This window comes from Grammomys surdaster, unplaced genomic scaffold (assembly GCF_004785775.1).
Source record: "Grammomys surdaster isolate TR1022 unplaced genomic scaffold, NIH_TR_1.0 126679, whole genome shotgun sequence".
Lineage (NCBI taxonomy): Eukaryota > Metazoa > Chordata > Mammalia > Rodentia > Muridae > Grammomys > Grammomys surdaster.
The window spans coordinates 4521078-4546834 of NW_021621467.1; the positions used below are offsets into that span (position 1 = coordinate 4521078).

The 25757-nt window shown below is 39.1% G+C and overlaps 1 protein-coding gene across 1 annotated transcript; it reads right to left on the reverse strand.

Annotated features, from left to right (window-relative positions):
- Window positions 1-262: 262 nt before the first annotated feature.
- Chmp2b (charged multivesicular body protein 2B) lies at window positions 263-24255 on the reverse strand. The gene is made up of 6 exons (XM_028761173.1): window positions 23976-24255; window positions 11262-11353; window positions 7215-7409; window positions 5654-5756; window positions 1549-1655; window positions 263-1388 (listed from the first exon to the last, which is right to left on the reverse strand). The coding sequence occupies exons 1-6, from the start codon at window positions 24007-24009 to the stop codon at window positions 1278-1280; spliced, it is 642 nt and encodes a 213-aa protein (XP_028617006.1). The 5' UTR covers window positions 24010-24255; the 3' UTR covers window positions 263-1277.
- Window positions 24256-25757: the final 1502 nt, after the last annotated feature.

Sequence of the window (25757 nt, forward strand, 5' to 3'; positions counted from 1 at the left end):
CATATGAAGCTGTAGTATACACTGCCTCTGCTAACCAGCAGCCCAGAGCTCCATCACTCTGGATTAGCCAGGTTTTAGATGAGGATTTCTACAGTTTCTGTGTTGTGATGTGTCAGAATCCCTATTTTACAGCACCATTCTTCAAAATAAACCAAACCCACATTCTACTTCTAACTCTGTGGCCTCTTGCCCTTTCTCTTCTCTCTACACGGCATAGACATCTTACCTTTAAATACTGCTGAGACAATGATGCACATTAGGCTGTAATTTCTGACAAAGTTGCAGTTTATTTACCAAAAACACAACAAAACAAAAACATTTTTACTTTAGAAATCTAGATCAAGTACTGTCATAGGAGCAGTCCTTCCTTTAGAAGAATGGCTTTGATTTAGAGGGTTTAATGCATATATTAATACAATTCAAAGTTCCAACACAGACTAAGTTATAATTTATACAGAGAAAATCTCAGTTCTTTGAAGAAAGACCAAAGTATAGTTTCATTACTGTAAAATGTTATTAATTCAGTGTCTTCTTTATTTTGCTAATTATATCCAATTCACTTTTGTAAGCTTTATAAGACAGATTGGGTAACTGTTCACAGTCTCAATTTTATTTTAAAATGTAATTGTTTTTTGCCAGTTAAATTAATTTAAAGATGTGCACAATATGTTTGTGCTATTTAAGGCAGGTGCCAAACACATTTTGAAAGGTAATAAACTTACCAACTAGAATGCTCTCCCAAAGGGGGAAAATGGAAGACAAGTAAAAGCTCATGATGGTTTCTAAGACAGATGTTTAAATAGCACTCTTCTTTTAGATGGTTTAAAAATCATTTGGCAGCTGCATTGCCTGTGGTCCTACCATAACTATCTACAAAAGACAAGCAACAGATACAGAATTAACGATATACCTTTAATATTTTTACAAGCCTCTTTAAGTTGATGCCTAATGGCATTTAGCATGAATTCTGATTTCAGTGTAAAACCATTTAGAACACAACCCAACACTAAGTAGTGACACCATCTCCCTATGCCATGCAGAAAAGAACTCAGCTTGCACACATCTCAGACCGTGGTGGCTCTAGTTAAAATCCAAACTGTTCCCATTGTTTTTGCATCACTGGCATTCTTTGGCAAAGGATTCAAAATAGCCATGGGTCAGGAATTAACTGTTCACTCATGGTCTTCATTTTTTGCAAAATGGATGTGTTTTGTAAAAGGAATCAACACCGGACTCACTTTAGGCCAAAGTGAGAACAGTATGTATGGCTTTTTGATCTAATCTACCCCTAAAGCTTTGAGTTGACGTTCAATCTCTTCATCAGAAATCGTAGCCTTTGAAGTGGAGGCAGAAGGCAAGCTTCTCGCAGCCGATGGAGCTTTGGCCATCTATATTATAGACAAAAATGGGAGAAAAACAAGTTAGCAAACATTTGGATGCAGACAGAGGAGGCACATAGAAAACCATGCAGATAGCATAAAGAACCAAGCAAAACAACCGACAAAAGTGACCGATGCTATCTTCATTATGAAAAGAAGCTATTCTTACCTTTCCAGAGATTTCAATTCCGATTTCATCAAGAACTTGATTCACGATGTCTTGGCTTTCTTCTTCATCATCAGATCCATCAAAGATATCATCAAGGGTGTCATTGACTTGCAGGGAAAGAAAGTGAGCAAAGTATTTAGTTTCAACTGAGGTACAAGTTAGATTTATATTTCTGGAACATATTCAAACTATACCTATATAATTTTAATGCTTACAAAACAAATTTAGGAGAAACAACAATCTACAAAACTCCAATTTCACTTGTCAATGATTTATACTGATACACATTTCTCAGCCAAAGCACTGAGACAATGCCATTTAAAACATACAATCCTACAATAAAACAAAGCTTGGTGAAATTGTGATTATTGTGCCCTGGGCCCTGAGATGAGGCTTCAGCACCAGAATAAAAGGAAGGAAGGAAGGAAGGAAGGAAGGAAGGAAGGGAGGGAGGGAGGGAGGGAGGGAGGGAGGGAGGGAGGGAGGGAGGGAGGGAGGAAGGAAGGAAGGGAGGGAGGCAAGAAGGAAAGAAGGGAGGAAGGAAGGAAGGAAAGAAAAGGAGGAAGGAAGGAAAAGGAGGAAGGAAGGAAGGAAGGAAGGAAGGAAGGAAGGAAGGAGAGAGAGAGAGAGAGGAAGGAAGGAAGGTAAGAAGGAAGAAAAGAAGGAAGAAAGGGAGGGAGGGAGGGAGGAAGAAAGGGAGGAAAAAAGGAAGGGAGGAGGAATGAAAAAGAGAAAAAGGAAGGAAGGAATGGAGGAAGGAAGAAAAGAAGGAAGGAAGGGAGGAAGGAAGAAAGGAAGGAAGAAGGGAATGAAGTAATGGAGGGAGGGAAGGAGGGAGGAAGGAAAGAAAAAGAGAAAAAGGAAGGAAGGGGGAAGGAAAGAAAGAGGGAAGAAAAAAAGGAAAGAAGAAAAGAAGGAAGGAAAGAAGGGAGGAAGGAAGGGAGGAAGGGAGGAAGGAAGGAAGGGAGGAAGGGACAGAGGGAGGAAGGGAGGAAGGAAAGATGGAAGGAAGGAAGAAAAGAAAGAAGGAAGGAAGGAAGAAAAAAAGGAAGAGGGGAGGGAGGAAATTTATAAAACTAGATATTGAATAAACAAAATGCATGTGACAGTTATAGTTAGAGGCTTATAGTTTTTAAATATGATGCTACAAATAGTACCCCCTGAGCTATTAAACGTAATTAAGAAAAAAATTTGCTCAAACTGTCTGTTAATATCTAGGTGATAACTACTCTTCTACCCTTTTATCATATTTACATTATTTCTTATGTCAACATTCAAGATATAAGTAGAGTATTTTAATAAATGTATGACTGAATATTTAATAGATTGACTGTAAGAATAATATCAAATTTAGCCCTGCAAGTTTACTAACAGTACTATCATCTTTCTTTCCTTTCTGGGGAAAGTCCAAAGTACAAAAACTTTAGAACTTCATTGTTCTTTTTAATATAAAATCCTAAGCAACATGAGACATCTTATCTAATATCTGAAATCGCAGATCTTCTTTCTGACATGAAGGAAAGTCAGACTCATCTATAACCTCAGTGCCCACCAGGTTTTGCTTATACACACTTGCTTTCTGTAGTCCTGCAGTTGATAACAGAGCTGGAGATTGGTATAAGGTTGAAAATTAGCTTTGTTAAGTAGTAAGAAGTAAATTTACAAATGGCTAAAAGGTTATGATAATGTAAAATATCAAAGAATATAAAAATACACATTAAGACATAAATAAAATCCAAACTAAGATCTCAATACTTGCATCTAGTATTGAGCAGCTTTGTCTATCTGTCATTTTGTCTATCTGTGGCTCAGGACTCATACTGGCCTAGCAAATCTTTACTAAAAACTTGCTTTACTTTTTTGTTTGTTTGTTTGGTTGGTTACTCTGTGGTCAGCAAGAACCTGCTCCAAGAATGTGATAGGATGCTCCAGAAGGAAGCTTCTAGAGTATTCACTCAGCAGATGAGCACCCAGAAGTCCAATCAGGAAACATGACAAGGACATAAGCACTTCTGACAGGCCATGTTCCAAAGCTTGACTGTGAACAAGTTTGAGTAACATGCACACAAAGTTTTGGGGAGTAACTAACCAAGGCCCAGTCCACAAGATGGAATCTATACTCGACACTGCTTGGGTGACTAAGGATACGGAAAAAGACCTCCCAGGAATTGAGAATAAAATCAAAGGCTACTGTTCTATTAAATGAGTGTAGCAATAAGCTGACTCCTAGTGACACTCTGCTATACTCCTAAGATCTTTGCTCAGGCATCATCAGAGACAGACGGAAACAAATACAGAGACCCACAGGCAGATAAGAAGTAGAGAGTGAGGGAACTTGGAGCACTAAGGCCTAACTGGGACACCTCTATCAATCCCTCCCCTCGGGGCTCAGGAAGCCCTGCAGAAGCAGAGGTGGAAAGAGTGTAAGAGCAAAAGGGGATGGAGGACAGGGAAAACAAGGCCCAGAAGCAAATTCTAATTGAAAACAACTGCAAATGAAGTTAGTTTTTTCTCAGGCAGTCTCACTGGAGAAAGAAACTACTCTTGAGGGCAGGCTGTGTGTCCAGCAGTGGCCAACTGACAGAAAATGAACTCAGTGGCATCTTTGGAGGTTCCTTGTCTTACGAGGTCATGTCAGTGCTTTTGTTATTTTTTTAAGTCACACTGAATATTGTCTTTTGTTAAAAATCCTACAGGTCCTTTGTGTATATGCTATGGCTTCCAGTTTTATGGATTTTTGGGGGATTTCTGAGTGTGCAAACAAGTGGGTCTCTGTTTCCCTTGTTTTCTCTTGAACACTTTTCCTTCTGTTTCTTTTGTCCTAGTCTGACATGTTAGTTTTTGCTTCATATTATATTATACTTATATTTATATATTATCCCTTAGAAGCCCTTTTGTTTTCTAGTGAGAGACAGAAAGTAGTTGATCTAGATGGGAACAGAGGAGGGGAGGAACTAGTAGGAGGAGACAGAGAGAAAACCATAAGCAGGATATATTATAGGAAAAAAACTAAATTGATTTTCAATAAAAGAAAAAGTATGTTTACTTACATTGACTTTATACGTAATGACAATACTGATAATGTACACTCTATAGGTTATTTTTTAACTAGTGTTACTTTTGATTGAAAAGTTGCCAAATACAAATGGCAGCAACTATGATAGACATGATAGCTGCCTGATTAAATGAGGATTTATTGGCTATAGGTTAACAGAAATTTAACTCTTCTAGCTGGATAGTAACTATACTATAACTGGAAATCATCTTAGCATATTAGATAATGACCATTATATAGATAACAATTCTCTTGTCATTGGAAAACTTTCCTGATAATGTTTCAAAGATCCTTTTTGTATCTTCTATGGTAAGAAACAGAAGTAAATAGCTTTTCTAACTGTCAATGATGACACTCATGGGATACCACCAAGATAACTCCCTTATATGGAACAAGTGACTATTAGCCCATGTGGTAGTCTAGTGAGTTTAAAAGGGACTGTTTGCTAGACCAGATGCTATACTGAAATGGTAGCAGGTGAGCTGAGCTGAACTGGCTGAGCCTCACAGCTGGCAAGCAGCCTGAAAAGAATAGCATGAAGCAGAATACTGACACACAAATGTTTCTGTATATTGACCAGCATGTGCTCAAGGACCACTAGTTCATTACTGGTAAAATAAATATTGGGATCGTTTGGCTGGGAACATGTTTGAGGCCTCAGATATTAACAATCAACAAAATAAGACAAACTGTTTTTGTTTTTCCAAAACATGGGTTCTTTGTTTAGCCTTGGCTATCCAGGAATTTGATCTGTAGATCGAGTTATCCTTAAACTCAGAAATTCACCTGCCTCTACCTCCTGAGTGCTGGGATTAAAGGTGTGCCCCACCATCGACCAGAAAACACACTCAGTTTTAAATAGAGATTGACATATAAATTAAAAATCTGAACCTAACCCTATTGATGAAAATAGAAAGTTTAATAAAGGTGTATTGATAACAAGTGATATACTAAATCTATTTGATCTGTGCGTCTGTGACAGGAACATGGGACTGCTGGGACACAAATTCGGTTAATTCAAAGAGAACACTCCACATTTCTTAAACTTACTCATTTCTTCAGTCATTTCCATTTTCATGTTCTCCTTCTGGAAATTCTGCATTGTTTGCAGTGTCTTCTGTGGGTCCATTTTCTTGTTGACTGCTTGCATCGTCTTTAAGAAATGAAAAGAGTCATGTTAGCAACCTCATTATGAAAGCTACACTGAACAGTAAACCTAAAGGCTGCACACCAGATAGAGTTTCCACTGACCTAGTGTTTTAAGTCTAACTCAAAAACTTGTCTATGGGGCCTAACAATTTGAAATCTGTTTAAGAAGACAGACTCATTCCCCACTACAGCTCTGTTGGCACACTGACCTTTTCTCTCTTTAAATGTGTATACTGACCCTGGCACAGAACTATTACATACACTAGTCCCTTATGAGTGTTCCTCTCTGTCCTAAGCAATTTGCATATTCTGAAATTAAAGTTAAATGACATTTGAAACACAAGCATTTCATGTGCTCGTTCCTTCCTTTCCCCTCCTACTACACATGAAAAACAGAGTCATAGATGGCTCAATAAATTGCACAAGGCTACACTATTTTGTGAAATGTTACTTAAATGTAGGCAAAGTTTTAGAGTCTTGTTCATACTACATCTTCTGTGAGCTGCCTCTCAAAGAGACTCTTAAAACCCCATTCAGGTTATGTTCTGGCTTAGCTACTTGGGTACTTACTTAGCTATTTGAGTACTGGCTTAACTACTTGAGTACATGCAGAAATAAATACTTGCTGATTAAATAATATATTCCTAAGACACTTAATTAAGAATTCCAATTCAGATACACATATATGGCAAAAGCACATTAGATTTCATTTCTGAGCCTACCATTTACACAAAACAGCAAGGTAATTGTTTGCCTCAACACTAGTGTAAAGTTAATAGTCTAGGTATGAGATCGTCATATGACCTTGTTCCCAAATTAGTCAGACATTTCGTTTTGTCTGTCTGTAAGACTATAGAGGAGATCAAAATACTTGCTTTTGTGTACTTTCATCAATAACTAAAATGATCAGAGTCCTTGAAACACCAACAGTTAAAGCATTGATTGTATACATGCACACACATAGTGTGTATATGTATATATACTAGTATGTATATATACATATAATTAAATACACAAACACACACACACAATTAAATATAAGTGCTTCAGTTTTGAAATGCAAAAGTTTCAATTTAAAGTATTTATATGTGTGGTTCTGAACATTATTTACAAGTGAATCAAGAGTCAATTGCTATTCAAATGAAGTCAGAAATAATAGTAAAAAAGAAACCACCAACTTTTCTGACAATTTATTGAAAAGAAAAAACTAAAAACATGATTCTGTGTCAATTCCATATAAACTTTGAAGCTACATGTGATCTTGGAAAAACAAGAATGTCCTTAAGTTTTAACACCCCAATCACTAAGCTAGATGCAATTACTTGGGTTGTCTAGTATTATAACTCACTTAATTAATAGCTAAATTTTTATACCACAAATGTAACAGAAAGTGCTTTAAAATGTGATTTGAAAATCAATATTTACATCTCCTTGAAAAACAGACACCAAGTCTCCCAGTTACCTTTGCAGTGGTAGACATGGCGCCAGCCATCTTCATCTGGGAATTCATCACTTTTGTTTGTGTGGACATAGACGTGACTTTTGAGCTTACAGCAAACGTTCTTGTTTTCTGTTTCCGTAGATGGACAAGCTGTTTGGCTAAAACTCTACAAGCTTCTTTATTACCAATCTTGGCCATCTTCTTAATTTCTAACTCCTAAGAAGAGGAAAAAAGATAAGGAAATAAAATCAAGGGGCAGTCATCAGAGTCTCTGGAAGAACATATCTAGCCGTTATAACATCACTGAGAAGAATAACTCAAGAGGCTTAGCCACATGTTCACATAGGAGGCACTGGTACATTCAGTCTTGAAAATAAAGTCTACAAAACAGTACATGGATATAGCCCAGAATAAAATATGAAATGAAAATCCAAAAATAGTTAAGAAAAACAGTCAGTATAACAAAGAAACTAAAAGTAAGGTAGTAAAGTTAATAACACAGATAGCTGCATTGAAAAGTCCATCTTAGCCGGGCGATGGTGGCACACGCCTTTAATCCCAGCACTTGGGAGGCAGAGGCAGGCGGATTTCTGAGTTCGAGGCCATCCTGGTCTACAGAGTGAGTTCCAGGACAGCCAGGACTACACAGAGAAACCCTGTCTCGAAACCCCCCCTCCCAAAAAAATAAGAAAAGTCCACCTTATACCCCTATTAAAAGGAATCTATTGGAATGTATAAAAGCCAATGTAACTATACGCTATCTCTAAAAACCAAACTTAAACACAAAAGATATATTCACCAAATATATCTAGAATGGCTACACTAATACCAGAGCAAATAAATTTAAGAACAAGAACTATTGCCTGAAGTAAAGAGGATCTTCTCATAATACCAGGACTAAAACTATCAGGTCACTCCTAAGATTGTACATATGTGGTTAAGTGTGTTATACAATATGTTAATCACAGCTGACATGACTGAAAGGAGGAAGAGTCAAATAGACAACATGCCCAAGAGAGACATCAACCCTTTTCTTAAACAGGCTGCTAGAATCATTTCAAGCACAGTTGTCTTCTCTTATTCATAGTCATGTGTCAAGATCCCAATGATGGCTGAAGCTTACTGTACTATGTATAATTTTTTTTATATATACATAAGATAAACTTTTGGCTCCCTTTAAGGAAAGGAATGTATAGCTTTCCTCTGCTACATCAACATTCCCAGCAGCATCTTTTGAACAGTCCCATTGTTAAAGTAAAACATGGTGTAACTGTCTGCAAGCACTGCAGCAGCTGATCTGAGAGCCAGTGATCAGTGGGTGGACAGTGTCTATAGTGTAGAACACTGGACAAAGAAAGAGCAGATTCATGTCCTGGGTGGACCAAGGTAGGGGGGATGACATTTCATTAATAAATGGACAGGGTGCAACCTGTAGTTACTGAGGGGAAACGAAGACATGAAGTTGAGGCAGAGTCAATCTAGAATGAGTTAGTGAGAGGAGTGTGGGATGAATACAGTCAAACCACATAGGATGAAATTCTTAAACAATTCATAAGAATATATTATAAAAAGGCTGTAAGACAGGAAGTGAAGACATAAAGCCTTCCTCATTGGTGATGTTATAATTCACCGATGTAGAAATTTCATGGCATGTACAAAAGGCTACAGGAATAAATGAGCTAAGAATTCAAGATACATATAAAAAAGGGGCACATCTATATGTATACCAGACAAAAGTAAGCAGAAACTTATTGTTTTCTTAATGATAGCATCCAAGAAAATACAAGGCCTATATACTTGCAAGTTAAAAAAAAAATGAAAATAAAAAAATAAATAATTTCAGAGATCTAAAAATGTAGAGATATGTAAAAACACTCATGGACAGTAAGACTTACTGTTAAAATGTTAATTCTTCCAAATAATTCACACATTTAATGTAACTCCAATCAAAATCTCGTCATTTTTGTAGAAGTGACAGGATTGTTCTGTTTCCAGTGGAAATGTGAAGCACGTCAATACCCTAAAGCAGCGGTTCTCAACCTGGGTGGTGACCCCTTGGCAAATCTCTAGCTCCAAAAATATTTATATTATAATTCCTAACAATAACAAAATTACAGTTATGAATTAGCAATGAGAAAAATGTTATGGATGGGGGTCACCACAAATGAGGAACTGTATTAACGGGTTGCAGCATTAGAAGATGGAGAACCACTGTTCTACAGGATTCTGAGTAAAGGGACATGCCAGGGTGAATGAGGACATCTCTCTAATTTTACGTCCAGCTATGCAACCATAGTAACTACAGCACCGCTGTGCTGGGCTTGGGAACAGACCTATCAGTGCAGCACAGAGTCCAGGAAGAGCCCTCTCTTGAACTCTGACTTGCTACAGAGAAGGCAAGGAAAGGTGCTACACAGGTTACAGATCTCCAAGAGCATGAAGTGCACCCTTCTATCTAGTACCACAGAGAAACCAGGCTCTCCCAGAACCAAACACAAGGTAAAAAATGCAGCTGTTACTGTTTTAAGTGTTCTGAAAGAAAAAGTAAGAGAAAATGGTAGTGAAATTTTCTAGACAAAGATTTCGTAATACATTAAGAGTGTTAGCCACAGAAAAAAAGTGTAATTATTCTCATCATACTAAATAGCTTTTCTGTATCAAAAGACATTTAAAAAATGGAAGACAAAGTCAAGAACCTGCAGAGCACATCTGCAAAGCATGCTCTTAATGAGGTATTTGTACTCAAGCACACACAGCTAGTAAGATAAAATAATCAAAACACTGGTGAGAAAGGAGACATGGCTCAGAGGCTATGAGTAGTTGCTTGTGCTTGGTTCCCAGGACCCTCTTGGTTCTTAGAACTCATGTGTGCAAGGGGAATCACAACTGCTTGCAACTCTACCTACAAAGTAATCCCACCCTTTAATGGCCTCGAAGCAGGTGGTAGGCTGTACCTGCACAGAAGCTCAGCATCACTAAGGATTAGGGAGATCCAATTTAAGGGTCACATCTACGAACCCACCACAGAACGGTTCAAAATAAGACCTGAACTCCAGCTCTGTGTAACAGCTGCAATTCTCATCCATTGCCAGTACAAAGAGAAAACATTACAGACACTTTCCCAACTGTTTCACACTTTCTTATGTAAGGTTAAATATGTATCTCACTTCTAGTAATTAACCAGAAGAAATGAAAATGTACAAAACTTGATTTAAATATACATAGCAATTTCACTTAATGGAAAATCTGGAAACACCCATTTGTGTACTTGGGTAGTAAGCAGATAAATTAGGAAACATGTACATCCATCATACATGCAGCAGAAATGATTAACCTCAAAATAACTGTAGTGAAAGAAACCAGAAAGGAATCTGTTTGTGATTTCGTCTTAATACAAGTTTAGAAACATACACTAACCTAGGGGATGTCAGAATTATTCTCTCTGAAAAAAAATAGAGATGGTGGATGTCAGAGGGTATTTCACCATGGAATGATAGCTGTGTTTATTATTTATATAGAGTAACAGTTTCAGGGAATATACTTACATCTAGTATCAATAGTATACTCTAAATATGCAGAATTTATTGCTTGTCTCTTACTGCTCAGTAAAGCTGCTCTAAGATTAGGGATAACATGCATTCAAAAATACAGCATAAAGAACATTTTAAGATGAGCTATAGTCATCTAATTAAAAATAAACTGTCGTGGAACAATCATCTTTAAAGACCACCTAGGAGCTATGATATCATTTATTACTCTCTTTCATTTTACATGACTATTTTTCATTTTGATATCAAAAGGTGGATCTGTTTTAAGAAATATTTATTTCTAGACTATTTATAAGTTTTACAAAATGGAATAATTTGATTCTGTATCAACAGAAACAGAACTTTGATAAAAGTCAACAAGTAACACAATAACAAAAGAGAAAATTCAGGAAGGGATTGAATGCAGTTTCTTACTCAAGTAAAACACTTACCTCTCGTAAATTGCTTTCTTGAGTTAGCCAATTATTCACCACTAATTACTAACAAATCTAGTTTTGCTGAACCTCAGTGTTCTACTCACCAGCTGTTTCTCCTGTTTCTCTAAGGCTGCTCGGTCCCTGACGATCGCCCTCTGTGTGCCCCGCAGCTCTCGGTTCTGCTCCTTTATGACATCTACGAGAAGCACAAAAGGACCTGGACATTATGGCTGCAAAACTTTCCTCAATACAACTTAAGATACTGGACAAATGTAACACAAAAGGAAAGTATGATTTATTAGATGTTATTTTTTCTTTCAATTTAATATACTATAAACTAATCAAATATTAAAACATCTATTATAACTATAGATTATATAAAGATTAGAAAGATTTGTACAAATATGCAGTGCTTTTGAAATTTATCCACTATAAATTTTATACAAATAAAAAATGTATCTTAGAGAATTATTATACAGTTGCATGTAGTAAGGTAATCACCTCCCCAACCCTAGCACACAAGTGGACCCTTTGCAACTCTCCCCGTCAGCACTATATGGATATCAGAAATGGATGTTGGAAAGAAACACATGGTAGATATTTTATCGATCCTTTTTTTATATAGTTAAGTCTTATCAGTCTGAAACTACAGATTTTCCATTGATGCAGATGTAGACTTTAACTACAACTTAAGATGGGAGACTTACAAATCCTTAGAATATTCTCAAGCTATATATATGACAGAGGACTGATATCCAGCATATACCAGTATTCCACCTGTCAAAAGGAAATGCAGGGACAAAAAATGGAACAGAAACTGAAGGAAAGGCCATCCAGGGACTGCCCCACCTAGGGATCCATCCTATCTGCAGACACCAAACCCAGACATTATGGCTGATGCCAAGAAGTGTTTACTGACAGGAGCCTTGTATAGTTGTCCCCTGAGAGGCTCTGTCAGAGCCTGACCAATACAGATGCAGATGCATGCAGGCAAACATCGGACTGAGTGCAGGGACCCCAAAGGAGAAGTTTGGGCAAGGACTGAAGGAGCTGAAGGGGTTTGTAATTCCATAGGTAGAACATCCAGACCCCAAAAGCTCTCAGGGATTAAACTACCAACTAAAGAATACACATGGAGGGACCCATGACTCCAGCTGCTTATGTAGCAGAGGACTGCCTTATCTGGCATCACTGGGAGGGGAGTCCTTTGGTCCTGTGGAGGCTCGATGACCCAAGGTAAGAGAATGCTAGGGTGCTGAGACAGGAGGGGTGAGTGGGTGACAAGCACTCTCATAGAGAGGGGGAGAGGGGATAGGGGATGGGGCATTTGTGGAGGGGACACTGGGAAGGGGGATCACATTTGAAATGAAAATAAATAAAATAAGCAATAAAATTAATAAAAAAGAAACTCTAAAAACTCTGTAGCAAATAAACAAGTAAAAACTGAACAAGAGAGTTAAACAGATTATTTCTTGAAACAATATATATAAGTAATATATAGAGTAAGTAATTGAAGATAATTCTTAACTAGTGTTAGTTCTGAGGGAGATAAAATATAGGGCAGAAGCAGACTGTCACATGAGGAGGACTGTAAAGGAAAGGTGAGGGGCGAGTGAGGATGTAAGGCCAGGAGCCCTTACACACTGCAGAGGAAATGTAAATCTGAACAGACATTACCAAAAACAGAGTTGAAATTCCAAAAAACTTAAAACTTTAGCTATGACTTAACAGTTCATTTCTAGTTAAATATCCAAAATGAAATCAATATAAAAAAGATATTCACATTTTTAATGTAACACCTAACAGCCAAGAAATGGAAGTAACTTAAGTATGCATGACTTGATGATATAGAAAGAAAATGGGTATGTAATTCTAATGGAATATTATTTACCTGAGTAAAATTCTGTCATTTGTGACAAGCTAGGCAGAGCTGGAGTTAGAACTGAAGATCATTAAGTAGAATAGAACGAGTACAGAAAGAAAAGCCCTGCAGGACTGCCCTGGGATATAGAATCTAAGAGATATTTCACAGAGGCAGAGACTAGTGTGGTGCTTTCCAAAGGCAGGGTGTCCAGAAAGGTTGGAAAAGGTTTGACTGGAAAAGTCTCCCAAAGGCTCATAGTTCTATTCAGCTATTGGCACTATTTTAGGAGGTTGCATAATCTCATAAAAGAGTTATTCGGTGAACTCTGGCTAGAATAGACGTTTGTAACTTAGGGGTTAGTACCTCTTTGGGGGATGGGCATCTGATATCCTGCATATCAGGTATTTACATTGTGATTCACTGCAGTAGCAGATTCACTGATATGAAGCAGCAACAAAATAATATTATGGTTGGGGGTCAGCACAACTAGAGCAATGGTATTAAAGGGTCACAGCATTAGGAAGGCTGAGAATCATTTGGCTAGAAGACTGCGTGGGGGTCTTTCAGGTTATTGTTCAGCCCAGTTCTGGTATGAGTTCAGTACTTCCTAACTATCAAAGGGATGTGACCAGCCACTTCACACCCCTGGTACTGCAGCACCAAGGCATTCCTTCCACCATCCCTTTCCTGCTACACAAACAATGAGCAAAGAAAATCCTTTCTAAGCTGCTTCTTTCAGGTATTTGGTGCTTTAATGATACAGGTTCTATGTTAAATTAAGTATGAGCAAGAAGTTCCAGTGGGCCACCGTACTGCCAGTAACAATGATGTGGAGGGAAAGAGTTTATATGCACTATATGAAGATGTGTCTGTGTCCTTCCTTGCCTGCCTTAACTGATTGGTTAAAATGAAAAGCCTAAGGCCTATTAGCAAAAGGCAGAATAGGAAGGTGGGACATCCAGGAGAAATAGGAACTCTGAGAGAGTTAGGGCCGGAGAGAACTTTCATTCCTACCCTGGTCCTAGAACCCAGAGTGGTGGATCCTCTCAGCAGGGAAAACACTGCTGTGCTGCCAGGAGGGCAGAGTACCCAGAGCAGCCCTAGAAACTCTATGCCCCTTACTCTACCTAGAGTGTCCTCATGTCCCTTTCCCCATGTGATAAACTTCACAATAAAATAATCCCAGTAAACAGGAAGGCCCTTCCTGAACTCTGAGAGCTGTCCTAGCATCAGTGTTGCAGGACAAGCTGCAGAACATCTGGTCAGAAAGAAGGCCTGGGACACATGAATCCAGCTGCAGGGGAACAGTCTCTGGGTGAGTCTTTCTATCATGCGCATGTTCTAAGGATGGATAATTAGTATCCACACTAAAATACTGAGCTAGACACTCAGTTTCTGTCTGAGAATGAGAGCTCAGGCTACATAAGGCCATCTTAGATAAGGAAAAACAGATTATAATGAAACCAAACACTTTAATAAAAGATAATTCAATTTTACGTTAATTTTATGTAACTATGCATACATTAGCTGACACTGTATATCATAAAAGGAAAAAATAAAGAAAATGAACTACTGCATATTCCACAGCCTCACAGTTGTTAATAGATCTATTAATATTTAAACAGTTCTAAGCTATAAACTCAGAGCATCTAATGTTACATACTAAAACATAATCATAACACTTTAAAACATATTATGATAAGTAGGAAAAGACAGTAAAATGTCTTTTCATATGAGGGAACAGGAGCAGTCTATAAAACAAACAAATTACCCCGCCATTGTCCTTAAGCAATCCTATATGAAACTCACATTTAATGGCTTGGTCTTTTGGATAATTCAGAATAAATAACATGAAAGGTTGAGATACTTCTAATGTTTTAAAGGTCAACTTTATTTTTCACTTGATTTACTTCTTAGTAGACTTGACTCCATCTTTAGCTCCAAGGTCTTTAAGAGCAGAGGATCCATACAATAAGATAAACATCCTGAGAAGGGTCAAGCTTAATTTCAGAGGCAGAAGATGAGCAGGGAAAGATGGGGTAAGGCAGCAACAGTAGGGACAACTGCTTCCCATCCCCGAGTTCGTGTGTGTGTGTGTGTGTGTGTGTGTGTGTGTGTGTGTGTGTGTGCGTCTGTGTGTGATCTGTGTGTGTGTGTGTGTGTGCATCTGTGTGTGATCTGTGTATATGTGTGTGTGTGTGTATATGTGTGTATGTGTGTGTGTGTGTGATCTGTGTGTGTGTCTCTGTGTGTGTGTGTGCTCTTTCTCTGGAGCCACACACCTTGTCTTTTGATCAGGTTTCTCCCTCAAAGAATTTAACAGCTAGGAATCTAGCTGCCTGGCATGCTCCTCCCTAGCACTGTCATTACAAGTGCTGCCATCATGTGAGGCTTTTTGGTCCTGGGGGATGGTCATGCTTGTAAGACACACATTTTACTCCCCTGCTCTGTGTGTTAGAACATGACATCCTATCATTAACCTCTAGGTAGCATGTATCCTGCTTGTGCCCCCACCTTCTTCTAAGTAACAATTACTTCCTACAAAATGTACTATCCCTGAACTTTCCCTAACTCACCCCTGTCCAATGCAGGACCCATGTAAACAGCCTTGCCTTCCTTCCTTAGATTTTTCAGTTTAGCCTTGTGAACAGTTTCCAACTGCTATCCAGCTCTTCAAGAGGAAGTTGCAGAATCCTGTGTCAGGATGTAGTCCTTTGTAAAAGGCTAGCTAGTACCTATAAATTACGCTCAATGTCCCCTTTGTTTCAGAGATTCTTCAGGCTTAAGCAGTTAACGAGCATATAGTTGTATGCATATATGTAAGTATCACCACAATATCATCTCAATATATTATATCTAGGAGTGATCTTATAGCATAAATATCATGAGATATGAAGGGATAAAACTATCAAGCATATTTACATTGTTACCTTAAATAAATAAAATCCATTGGTTATGAGGAAGGATACAATGGAACAATAGTAAAATCTAAGCTACGACAGATATCTTTGTACAGTGCAAACATGGATCTTTGAAATAACGAGCCATCCCTTAGTTTGGGACATGTAACAGTAGCTGCTCCTTGGAAGCAATCTTACTGCTCTCCCTCAGTCTTCGCTAGGTTACTTCTCTCTGCTTCTTCCAAAGACTGTACCCCTAATCTTTTTCTGGCATTCTCATTTCTAAAGAAAACCAGCTACATGGTTATAATATATAAAATTATCATTTTTCAGAGTTCTATAGAACCCAGTATGTAATAACTTTCAGATCTATGGGACTATAACCCCTCCTTATGCCCTAATCATGTGCATCAGTGAAATTTTAAACACAGAAAAGCAGTATGTCTATTTAAACAAAATACTAGAAATCAAAGCTGCTTGTACTATTCCTGCTTGTGCTAAGATTCAGACAGCAAAAAAGTAGACCCTCGCTCTGGTTGAAGAAGAAACCACTCAGCATGTTGCCTCCCTTCTGATTGTCACTCACCTGTAAGCCCCTTTTGAAATACTTCCATTCCCCAAGATTAAAATTTGATAACTATTAGCCCTCCATCTATTTTCTCAGGGCTAATTGAAATAATCTGATTCCTTCCCAATTCTGACCTTCTGAGTATTATCTTCTGAATACAAGCATCCAGATAGTCCAGCAGAAGGCTATTTTGAACTTTTGTCAAGACAATGGTAGAAATTAATGCTGGCCCCTGTTGACATATAAGAAACAATGTTTCATTCCCAAATCCCCCTTGTTTCTTAGGCAATAGGGTGTGCCCTGGAGTACTTAAGAACCACCCCCTTCAGCCACTTTGGAAGGCCTCTGTGATGTACTTCACAATGGCTGGCATTTGCAAACTGAAAATTTCTAAAATATGTGTAGGTGATAAAGCATGCCACCTAACCCTCTCTGGCCTATGTCCACAATGATCCTTAACAATCAGCCAGGTCGGCTCCATGTTGGGTATTAAATGACTATCGTAAGCTTGTCAGGATCTTCTCCTTAAGAAATACTGGTATTATTACCTGGCAGGTAAGATCATAGCCTTAAGTTTTGAGACTTTTAATGATATAAGCTAAAAAGGTCTTTTTGCCTTCTTAGGATGCAAGTCAGTTGAGTTTATATGTTTAGAAAAATAAGTCTAAAACGTACAAACTTAAAATAAGAGTCTCACACTATACTTTTCTACTGAGATTTGAAGCTAAGTCCTAACTTGATGTAAAACTCATTTGCAGTATGCTGATCATTTGCATATAATTTGCACATTTAAGGATAAAACAAAAAAGTGATAATAAACTATAAATAGAATCACATTAATTTGTTTCCAATAGAGTTTGAAGTATCTTTTGGGAGGGAGGGGCAGACTAGTCTCTTTCAGGCCTCCGAGCAGCTCAGGATTACTGTCAGAAGAGATTTGGTCTATCTATCAAGCCTATCAGAATCCACCTGGTCCCTAGGCAGCCATGCTGTTCTACCACACAGCATACTGTGAAGGACTCAAACGTCATGGAGACTTTAGTCTAAAAACAGAGTTTTATACTTTTAAATTCATTTATTTGGGAGAAATCATTTTATTTCTGCAATTTTACTGCTTACTAGTTACCCTAATTAGCTATCAGATGAGCTGAGATCAAACTTAAACTATCTAGGCTGGAAAGCCGGCTCAGTGGTTACAAGCCCTTGCTCTTGTTGAGAATGTGTTTTATTCCTAGCACTACAACTGTCTGTAACTCTAGTCACAGGGAATCTAACACCCTCTTCTGACCTCCATGGGCACCAAGCACGTATATGGTACAGCGACATACATGGAGGTAAAATACTCATATACATAAAATAATAAAATAAATCTTAAAAAAAAACATGAAATACCCCTCTACTCTGTTTTACTGGAAGACACTATGTTAGACCTTCCCTGTGAAGTACATACAACAGCTAACATCACGGATAAGAGTGGACACCATGGCAGTGGTACCAGAACTATCCAAACCCCAGTAATACCTGTGAAGAGAAGAAAAACCTGAATGGAATGGAGAGTTCATCAAGCAAAACAGTGAAAATGGGCCCTAGATATCCAGATATACAGCCTTCTAGAGTCACTGAGAGGAAGAGACTTTTTGGTAGAAAACTGAAAGCAAAGAAAAAGAAGCATCAAAGTCATAGAAGGATCTAAACACTGAATCAGGCAGAAGGGAGAAGTGAGGAAGAACCTGAAATTCATATGCGATCAAATCAACCTGATTTCTTAGGCTCAGAAACAATATAAAGAAACAGCTTGGAGACTTTGAAGTCTACTTACTGACATTCTAATACATAGTCCAGTCCAGCAAAATCAAAAATGACAATACGATTCAGGACAGGAGAAGATGATAATGTCAAAAGCTTACTCTAGCCACAGGAGATAAACAACTGAGATAAAGTTGCAGGGATGATAAATTGGGAGAATGGGGATGAATGAATATGATCCAACCATATTATAGGCATACATACAAATATCATAATAAAACATATTATTATTCATAAATTAATTTACAAAAAAATCAGGACTAGGTTCAAGTGAAAGTCTTGGAAGGGAGAGGTAGAATACTAAAGACAAAACGAAAGAGTGAGCTCCATGGCAGCACAGGAAGCACACTGTCACTCCATTTCCCATAGGTGTCAAAGGTCATCAAAGGCTGAGAAGTTCACTCAAGCAAAGTCTTAAAATCTCAACCTCTTGAAAGCTAAGGAAAGCTTCTTGAATGGGCATATAGCAGCAAATGTAGTCTCATTTGGTCCTGTCATAAAGTGGGTAGGAAAGAGAAATAAGGGGGAAGACAACTTTCCTAGAGCTATCTGCTCTGAAAACGCAGAGAACTTCTGTTAGGGGGGTAGGAAACATCAGAGGGCAGTACTCAGTAATGTCTGTCTAAAACCAGTCAAGAAAAACGGTATGACAAACATAGTGTGGCCTTGAATCCCACATTCAATTTGTTGTTTTTTCTTTGGTATGCCAAGAATATAGAGTAAACAGAGTATAAAATGTGAGATCTACAATATTCAGGATAATAATCCCCAAGGAGACACTCAACATTCTATACAAGATCTCAATACTGTAAATATCATAATCCTATTGTCTTCTCCTGGGGGATTGGGGAGAAGACACTTTTTCTGAAAGGGATTTAGTTACTATAGATGTTATTTTCTTTCTTAAGGGTTCATAAATGTGGGGTTACAAGAACCTTCTTGACATTTTCATTCCAATTTAGTAAAAAATGCACCAGCTGTGGATAACAAGCATGGATGATCCAAGAAGGAAGAAGACAAGAGCCAGGAAGTGCTATGCCATCCCTGTAGAGCATTCTTCAGACTCTCTGCAGGGCTCATAGTGAGGAGTGGCACTGATGTACACATCAACAAGCTTTGGGTCTATGGTCAGAACTTCTGACTGGTAAGTGCTATATCACTTTAGGGCATCGGTCCTTAAACTCTAAAATACTAGAGAGATATTTTAATATGGCTGAAGACTCTGAAACTAAAATGGAAGGCAGGGAAGACTTAAAATAAGCCTTCTTTGGTAGCATAGAAGAGTTTTAGTTCCAGTGAAGGGTGGCAGGGATACAGATGTAACACTGTAGGAACAGAAATAAGTAATGTGGTACTTCTGCAATTTGGAGAGGCATCATGGAAGACCTAAAGAAGGACCAATCTGAAGGGGAAGGATGAGAGAATTCTGGGTTCAGGGGAATCCTAAGTAAAACTATGTCAGGGTGAGATGACTAATTTTTCAGTATGCTGATGGACAGCAGAACATAACTGAAGAAGACTCTGAGATGTGCCAGAAATGTGGCATGGCAGAGGAGGAAAGGCAGGCATTATTGAAAGCTCTTACTGTTGGGTACCATAGAGTCATTGAAAAATTATACTCTGAGGAGCCGCAGAGTCAGATTTAAACTACCATAAAACAATCACACAATCAACTTTGCAGATAAAGGACGCAAAGGGCTGAGAAGGTGCAAGAAATTAAAGTAGAAGGTTGATTGCTGATTGGAAGGCAAGCAGGGTCAGAATTAGAACAGGGAGCTGCAGGCACACAGGAACACATCAAATGCTTAGGGAGCAACAGGGGAAGATATAACAATTAGTGACTCAGTAATCAGGTAAAGGGAGGAGGTGACCTAAGCACCAATCACACAGGAAGTGACAGCCAGGGAAGGAGTGGACTTTAAGAGATAATTAAGTTACTATTGGGATCTCTGACTTTTGCTGCTATAGAAAACGATATCTAGACATTCAGCAAGATAGTGGATATACTGATCTTAAACAAAAATAGAGAAACAACGTCTAGGTATGATAGCATGCAAATTCTAAGGACAGTGAACAGTAGATGATGTAGAGAGAGGTACACGGCGGCCCAAGACAGATCCAGAATGCCCTAATGTTTGAGAGGTAGCTCTAAAAAAGAAAACACCAAACACAAAAACCTAGCCCAGAGGAAAGCTAAGAGTGCTGGAGTTGGAAAGATGGCCCCACAGTAGAGGACCCACGGTCAGTTCCCAGCACCCAGGTTTCACAGTGCCTATAATTCCGGCTCCAGAGCATCCAATGCCCTCTTCCGGTCTCTGCAGGTACCTGCAAACAAGTAGCATGTGCACGCGCACACATACACACACAAAATAATATATATACAAATATATACACATATATACACATACACACACACACACATATATACACATGTTGTTTTTTCTAATATGGAAACTAATTTTTCACTACTAATTCAAAGAGAATAATCAGGTTTATAGGTAAAGGTGGAAAACAATGGACAATTTTGCCAAATTAAGGAGATTACCAAAATAAACTGTGCATCCCATGTGACTGACCTCTAAGAAAAACATAGCCATGACTGAACTTAGTGTGCTCTTACTTCTGCTACTCAGTACATTTCTGATCTTGAGTCATTTAGGCCATCTGCACTCAGTTTCCAGGTCAATCCAAAGGTGATGATAGCAATGCGCTATCACAGGCTTCATGAGAACTGACTAAACACAGCATACACAATTGCTAGCTCAGTACTGGTTTACAGGAAGAACTAAAATTTGTCTTTATTGAAACTGGTAAAAACTTTCAGTGTTTCAGCAAGTTAAGCAGTCACCTATTTTAGCCAGGCATAGTGACAAATGCCTGTCATTCCCCTACTGGGGAAGCTGAGGTAGTGGAGTCATGAGGACAGCTGGGCTACACTGTCAGACCCTTTCTCAAGCAACCAGACCAAGCCAATGTAAACCAAACCAAACCAGCCTAACCACACCAGAATGCTACTGTTTTTCCAGGTCTGGGGTCAAAGCCACTGTGTACTTCACCCATTCACTCTATTCCTAGCTCCACCCCTGGCCCCAGCACTTCCCTTGCTCAAACCCATATTAGTTATGATAAGTCCTAATGGAATGCTGGCTGGACAGGTTCATTATTCTTTTCAATAAATAGGTCACTATTTGCCACACAGAAGAAAATAACCTACAAATCATAAACAGTATATGTGCATATAATACAACTCAGAAAGGAGAAATCAAGTGCTCAATTGTACTTTCAAATGGGAAGGAATCCTTCTCATCAGTGGCTTTGAGATATACCTCTCATTAATTTCTGAAACAAAGTATACACTGAAGAGACCTGTTCATCTCTGTGTCAAAATGAATTAAACATAACTCTGAATAGTAATGTGTTGTAATGTTGTTTCTCTTTTTAATTTACATGTGCAGTAGTCTTTGATGATATAGTATATAATTCTTCCAGCCAACCCAGAGACAAAAAGATTCAATAATTCCCCAGATCCATAAGCAGTTACCTACTTATATATCAGAATTTCATTACTGCTAGAACAGATAAAAAGTCAGCATACAGTGAAAGATCTTATGATCAATAACATGCCCCAGGAACTGAGAGAAGTGCATAAAAGTACATTAAATTTCATTACATTCCAGCTCATTACTGAGAGGAGTGCTGTCACCTTTTATATAAAACAAGAGCCCTTTCCTTTAACAAGGAGAACAAACATCAGTAAAGCTCTAAAGTAATCCACGATTAACTCATCAGTAAATGATCTGAATTAATATGATAATCTAAGAAAATGTCAAGTCTGCAAATTGGTAGACAGAGTAAATTTACCTGGGGTCTAAATTTACATTCAGAAATGTCACACCCAAGATTTTTTACTTTAGTAGTAGAGTACCTAGCAAAAGTCCTCAAGACACTTTTTCCCCCTAAACAATTCTGTTCAAAAAAAAAAATCTTATTATTAGGATCAACCAAAATGCAAATGGACCTGCAGTCACACACCTCCCTGCACATCCTCATTGTCTTTTTCTGTCTCCCCTAAACCTCAAGGGTAAGTCACTGAGTGGTTACAAGCAGCAGAAAGCACAAACCCAAGGTCTGTCTTTGAAAGTGTTTAACAAGCATTAAGCAACTAAAACTAGAATATTTAGATTTTACTGTTAAAAAGTGCTTTCGAATTGTGGCAACAGGGTGAGAAAGAAACTCACTTTTTCTGTGCTTAGCAAATTCTCATTATCACTATATAAAATTATGGTGAATATGTATATTTTAAAGATTATTACAATATAAAACTTAAGCAGCAAGGAGATGACTGTTTCCTACCCCAATAGGGAGAATACAATATCACAATGCTAGCACAGAAACACACAGACAAACACACACATGCACACACACAATCCAAAGTGTCATGTTAATGATTAAACAATATTCTCAGGAAATCTCAGAAAACAGCCACTTCATGTAATTGTGTTATACCACGTAGCAAGTTAGTAGCTATTCCAGAGGCTGAAAATGGTGCTTCTCAATTAGCAAAAAGTCAACATAGTGAAAAAAGAAAACACAAACCAAAAACCAAAACCTCAGAAGAAGCAAAACTGCATTATGCTGTTTTATAAATCAGAGATAAAAATGGCATCCTGTATTGAAATGAAAGGCCATGTAGCAGGGTAGAGATGGTGTCTTTGTTATCCTCCCCCCAAATCTGGCACTGGAACAGTGAACACAAAGAAATGAAGGAGTTACTCCAACTCCAGGCTGAGCTCTGGGTTTGTACCAATCACAGTCTAGCTACCAGTTCTCTTTCTGTGGTTGGGTTAGACCCTTACAAAGGAGTCATTATTTGGTTGAAGCAACAGCAACCTGAACTCGACATGCAATGAAAAGCAATTTTTAGATGACTTTGTATGAATGTAATACCTGGGACAGCCACGTATAGCATACATACTACACCACTGCCTGTGAATGCCACTCAACTTGTACATTCCAACACATCCACTTTTTCCCTCATCACAAGATGGCACTGAGCCACCTGAAACAATGTGTTTTTTAAAAAGGCGAACTTCTACGAAAATTACCCAATCCTCACTTTCGTTGGCAAAAGATAACCATAAAGGAAAAATCTGCACTATCAAAATCGTACCCAGACCCTTCCTTTGGACTCATGTTTTTCTGTTGGAGTCTTTCTTATGTGTGGAGTTTGGAAAGATACAGCCAGCCTGGCCCCAAGTTCATTTCCTAAGTGGACCTGCTGTGTCCTCCTGGCTTGTCCCCTAGTAAACACACATTCCTTTCTGATGTCAGGAAGTGGGATGTGTTCACGGAAGAAGAAACCATCAAGCAGGAAAAACCAACATGAAATTTATCAGCTCCCCAAGTCTAAAGACACCGGAGAGCCAGCACTGCTCTGCTCCCACAGAAAGCTCAGAAATCCTCTCCCGTTGGGGGTGGAGGTTGGGGGGAGGGGAGAAAAACTGGGTGGGGTGAGTGCAATCCGGAGAGCGAACCGGCCAGGTGAGGATGTGGAGCCTGAGTGACGCAGTCATGGTCACCTGTAGGGCCGCCGACCCGAGCCCACCTCGAGGGACAGCACCCAAGCCAAGGCTGGAGCTCCCCAGAGACCCCGGGAGGTTGAGCCTGACCCTGAACTCACCGTCCACGGTCTTCTTCTTGAAGAGGGACGCCATGGTCAGCGGCCGCGCCCGGGCGGCCCAGCTCGGCCCGGTTCGGTCCGACCCGGTTCTGGGGGCAGGACCGACAGAAGGACGGATCCCGGCGGAGGCTCGCAGCAGCGGGAGGAGGACGACAGGGTCTCCAAGCGCGACCTGCGGCGGGCGTGGCTCCGGGAGGCTCCCGAGAACGCGTCCTGGGTGCTCAGGTGACCGGGAACTAAGACACTTTTTGGAGAAGTCACTTCTAGGCGGCGCCTGCGCATTCTGAGAGCACGCCTGCGCACTGAGCATCTGAAGCCGCAGCGGTGCCCTTACTTCAAAGGCTGCCCGCTCTTCCGTGCTCGCGGACGCGACCGGTGGAGACCTAGGTTGGCCGGACGGGCGGCCCGTAAGTCTGCACGGTGCTCGGTTGGTTTCTGGGCTGACCTCGGACACAAGTGAAACCTGACCCATGCTTTCCTTGTTATTCCAGGTTGTTGGAATTAGAGATCCTGGAGACGTGTGGGGGACTGCGGAACTGTGACTGATTGAAGTCAGTAGGACTTCCCAAGCCATCAATGCAGGGCCTTAGGGGATGCTCTGCTAGGCTGGTCCTAGGAGATCTTCCCAGACTACCGGCCTGCCCTCCTTCTGCGGTACCCAGCTTCACCTGCCACCGGGTTTCTGGTGCCTCTATTAGCCTGCTTCTGTCCCTGGGGATCTGGGGTCTAGGGATTGACCAGGAAAGAAGTGACAAGCAACTTTCTAAAGATACACTACTGTTTAATGCTCCTGACTGTTAACAAGAAAGGCTACTGATATTTGTATTCTTGCTTAAACGTCGCCAACTCTTTCTAGGTGCCATATAAATGCTCAGGAAGAGACATGCAGTCACATACCAAATATTGGCTACACAGTGAATCTATTAAATAACACTTGGTTGATATTTGATACCAAAAGTCTCCATACCATGTCAAAAGAAGAGGACTGTGATTTAAGTTCTTGACTGTATAAGATAAATATGGAAATCATAATCGTGTGTGAATATGTGTACATCTCCCTGATTAATGTATTATTTCTATTTACAATCATAGTTTTGTTTTGAACATATTCCACTGTGAATCTCCTATTTAGTAGCACTGCCTTTCATGGGATCAAAAAGCAAAACAGTGTCAGGCAGGGATAGCATTTAATCCAAGCACTTTGAAGGCAAAGGTAGGTGGATCTCTGTGAGTTCCAGGCCATTCTGATCTATATAGAGAGTTCCAGAATAGTCAAGGCTACATAGACAAATCCCACCTCGAAACAACTACTACAAAAACACAGAAACCCAAACTGCTGAACCTGGAGCTGTTATTGAATGGTAGAACTTAGGTTTCTATGTCTGGCCCTGGTTCAATTATTATTACCTAATAGCATGAGTGGAGTGGTAAAAACATTTTTTCATAGATATGACTTGAAATGTAAGTGTCACCCTAAAATGTTACTATTATTCATTTCAGGATCATAAGAAAATGAATTTCAAGAATGTTTAAGTTTTGGGGATCATCAGATCTGCCTTCTGCTTTTTTGTTTAACCTCATAAGATATCAAAGCCCACATGAACACTGATAACTCTGCTGCTACAGCTACTATTAGTAAAATTTAGCCAAGAGTTTGTTTAAAAAAAGAAAAAAACCTTTTTGGGAACAGCAAGAGTAAGCAAGGTACAATTATCTTCCTTAAACTATTTAGTCATTTTTAGAAGTAAACAGGACTGGAATTACAATGGGGGAGACAGGTAC

Bases quoted from the DNA above. Each gene is read 5' to 3' on its own strand.
- Chmp2b (XM_028761173.1), bottom strand. From the start codon at position 24,009: ATGGCGTCCCTCTTCAAGAAGAAGACCGTGGACG. The intron at 7,410-11,261 runs GTGAGTAGAACA...TCCTCTTCTTAG, and splicing joins AGAAACAGGAGAAACAGCTG to GAGTTAGAAATTAAGAAGAT. The intron at 1,656-5,653 runs GTAAGTTTAAGA...TTTCCCTGCAAG, and splicing joins GGAAATGACTGAAGAAATGA to TCAATGACACCCTTGATGAT.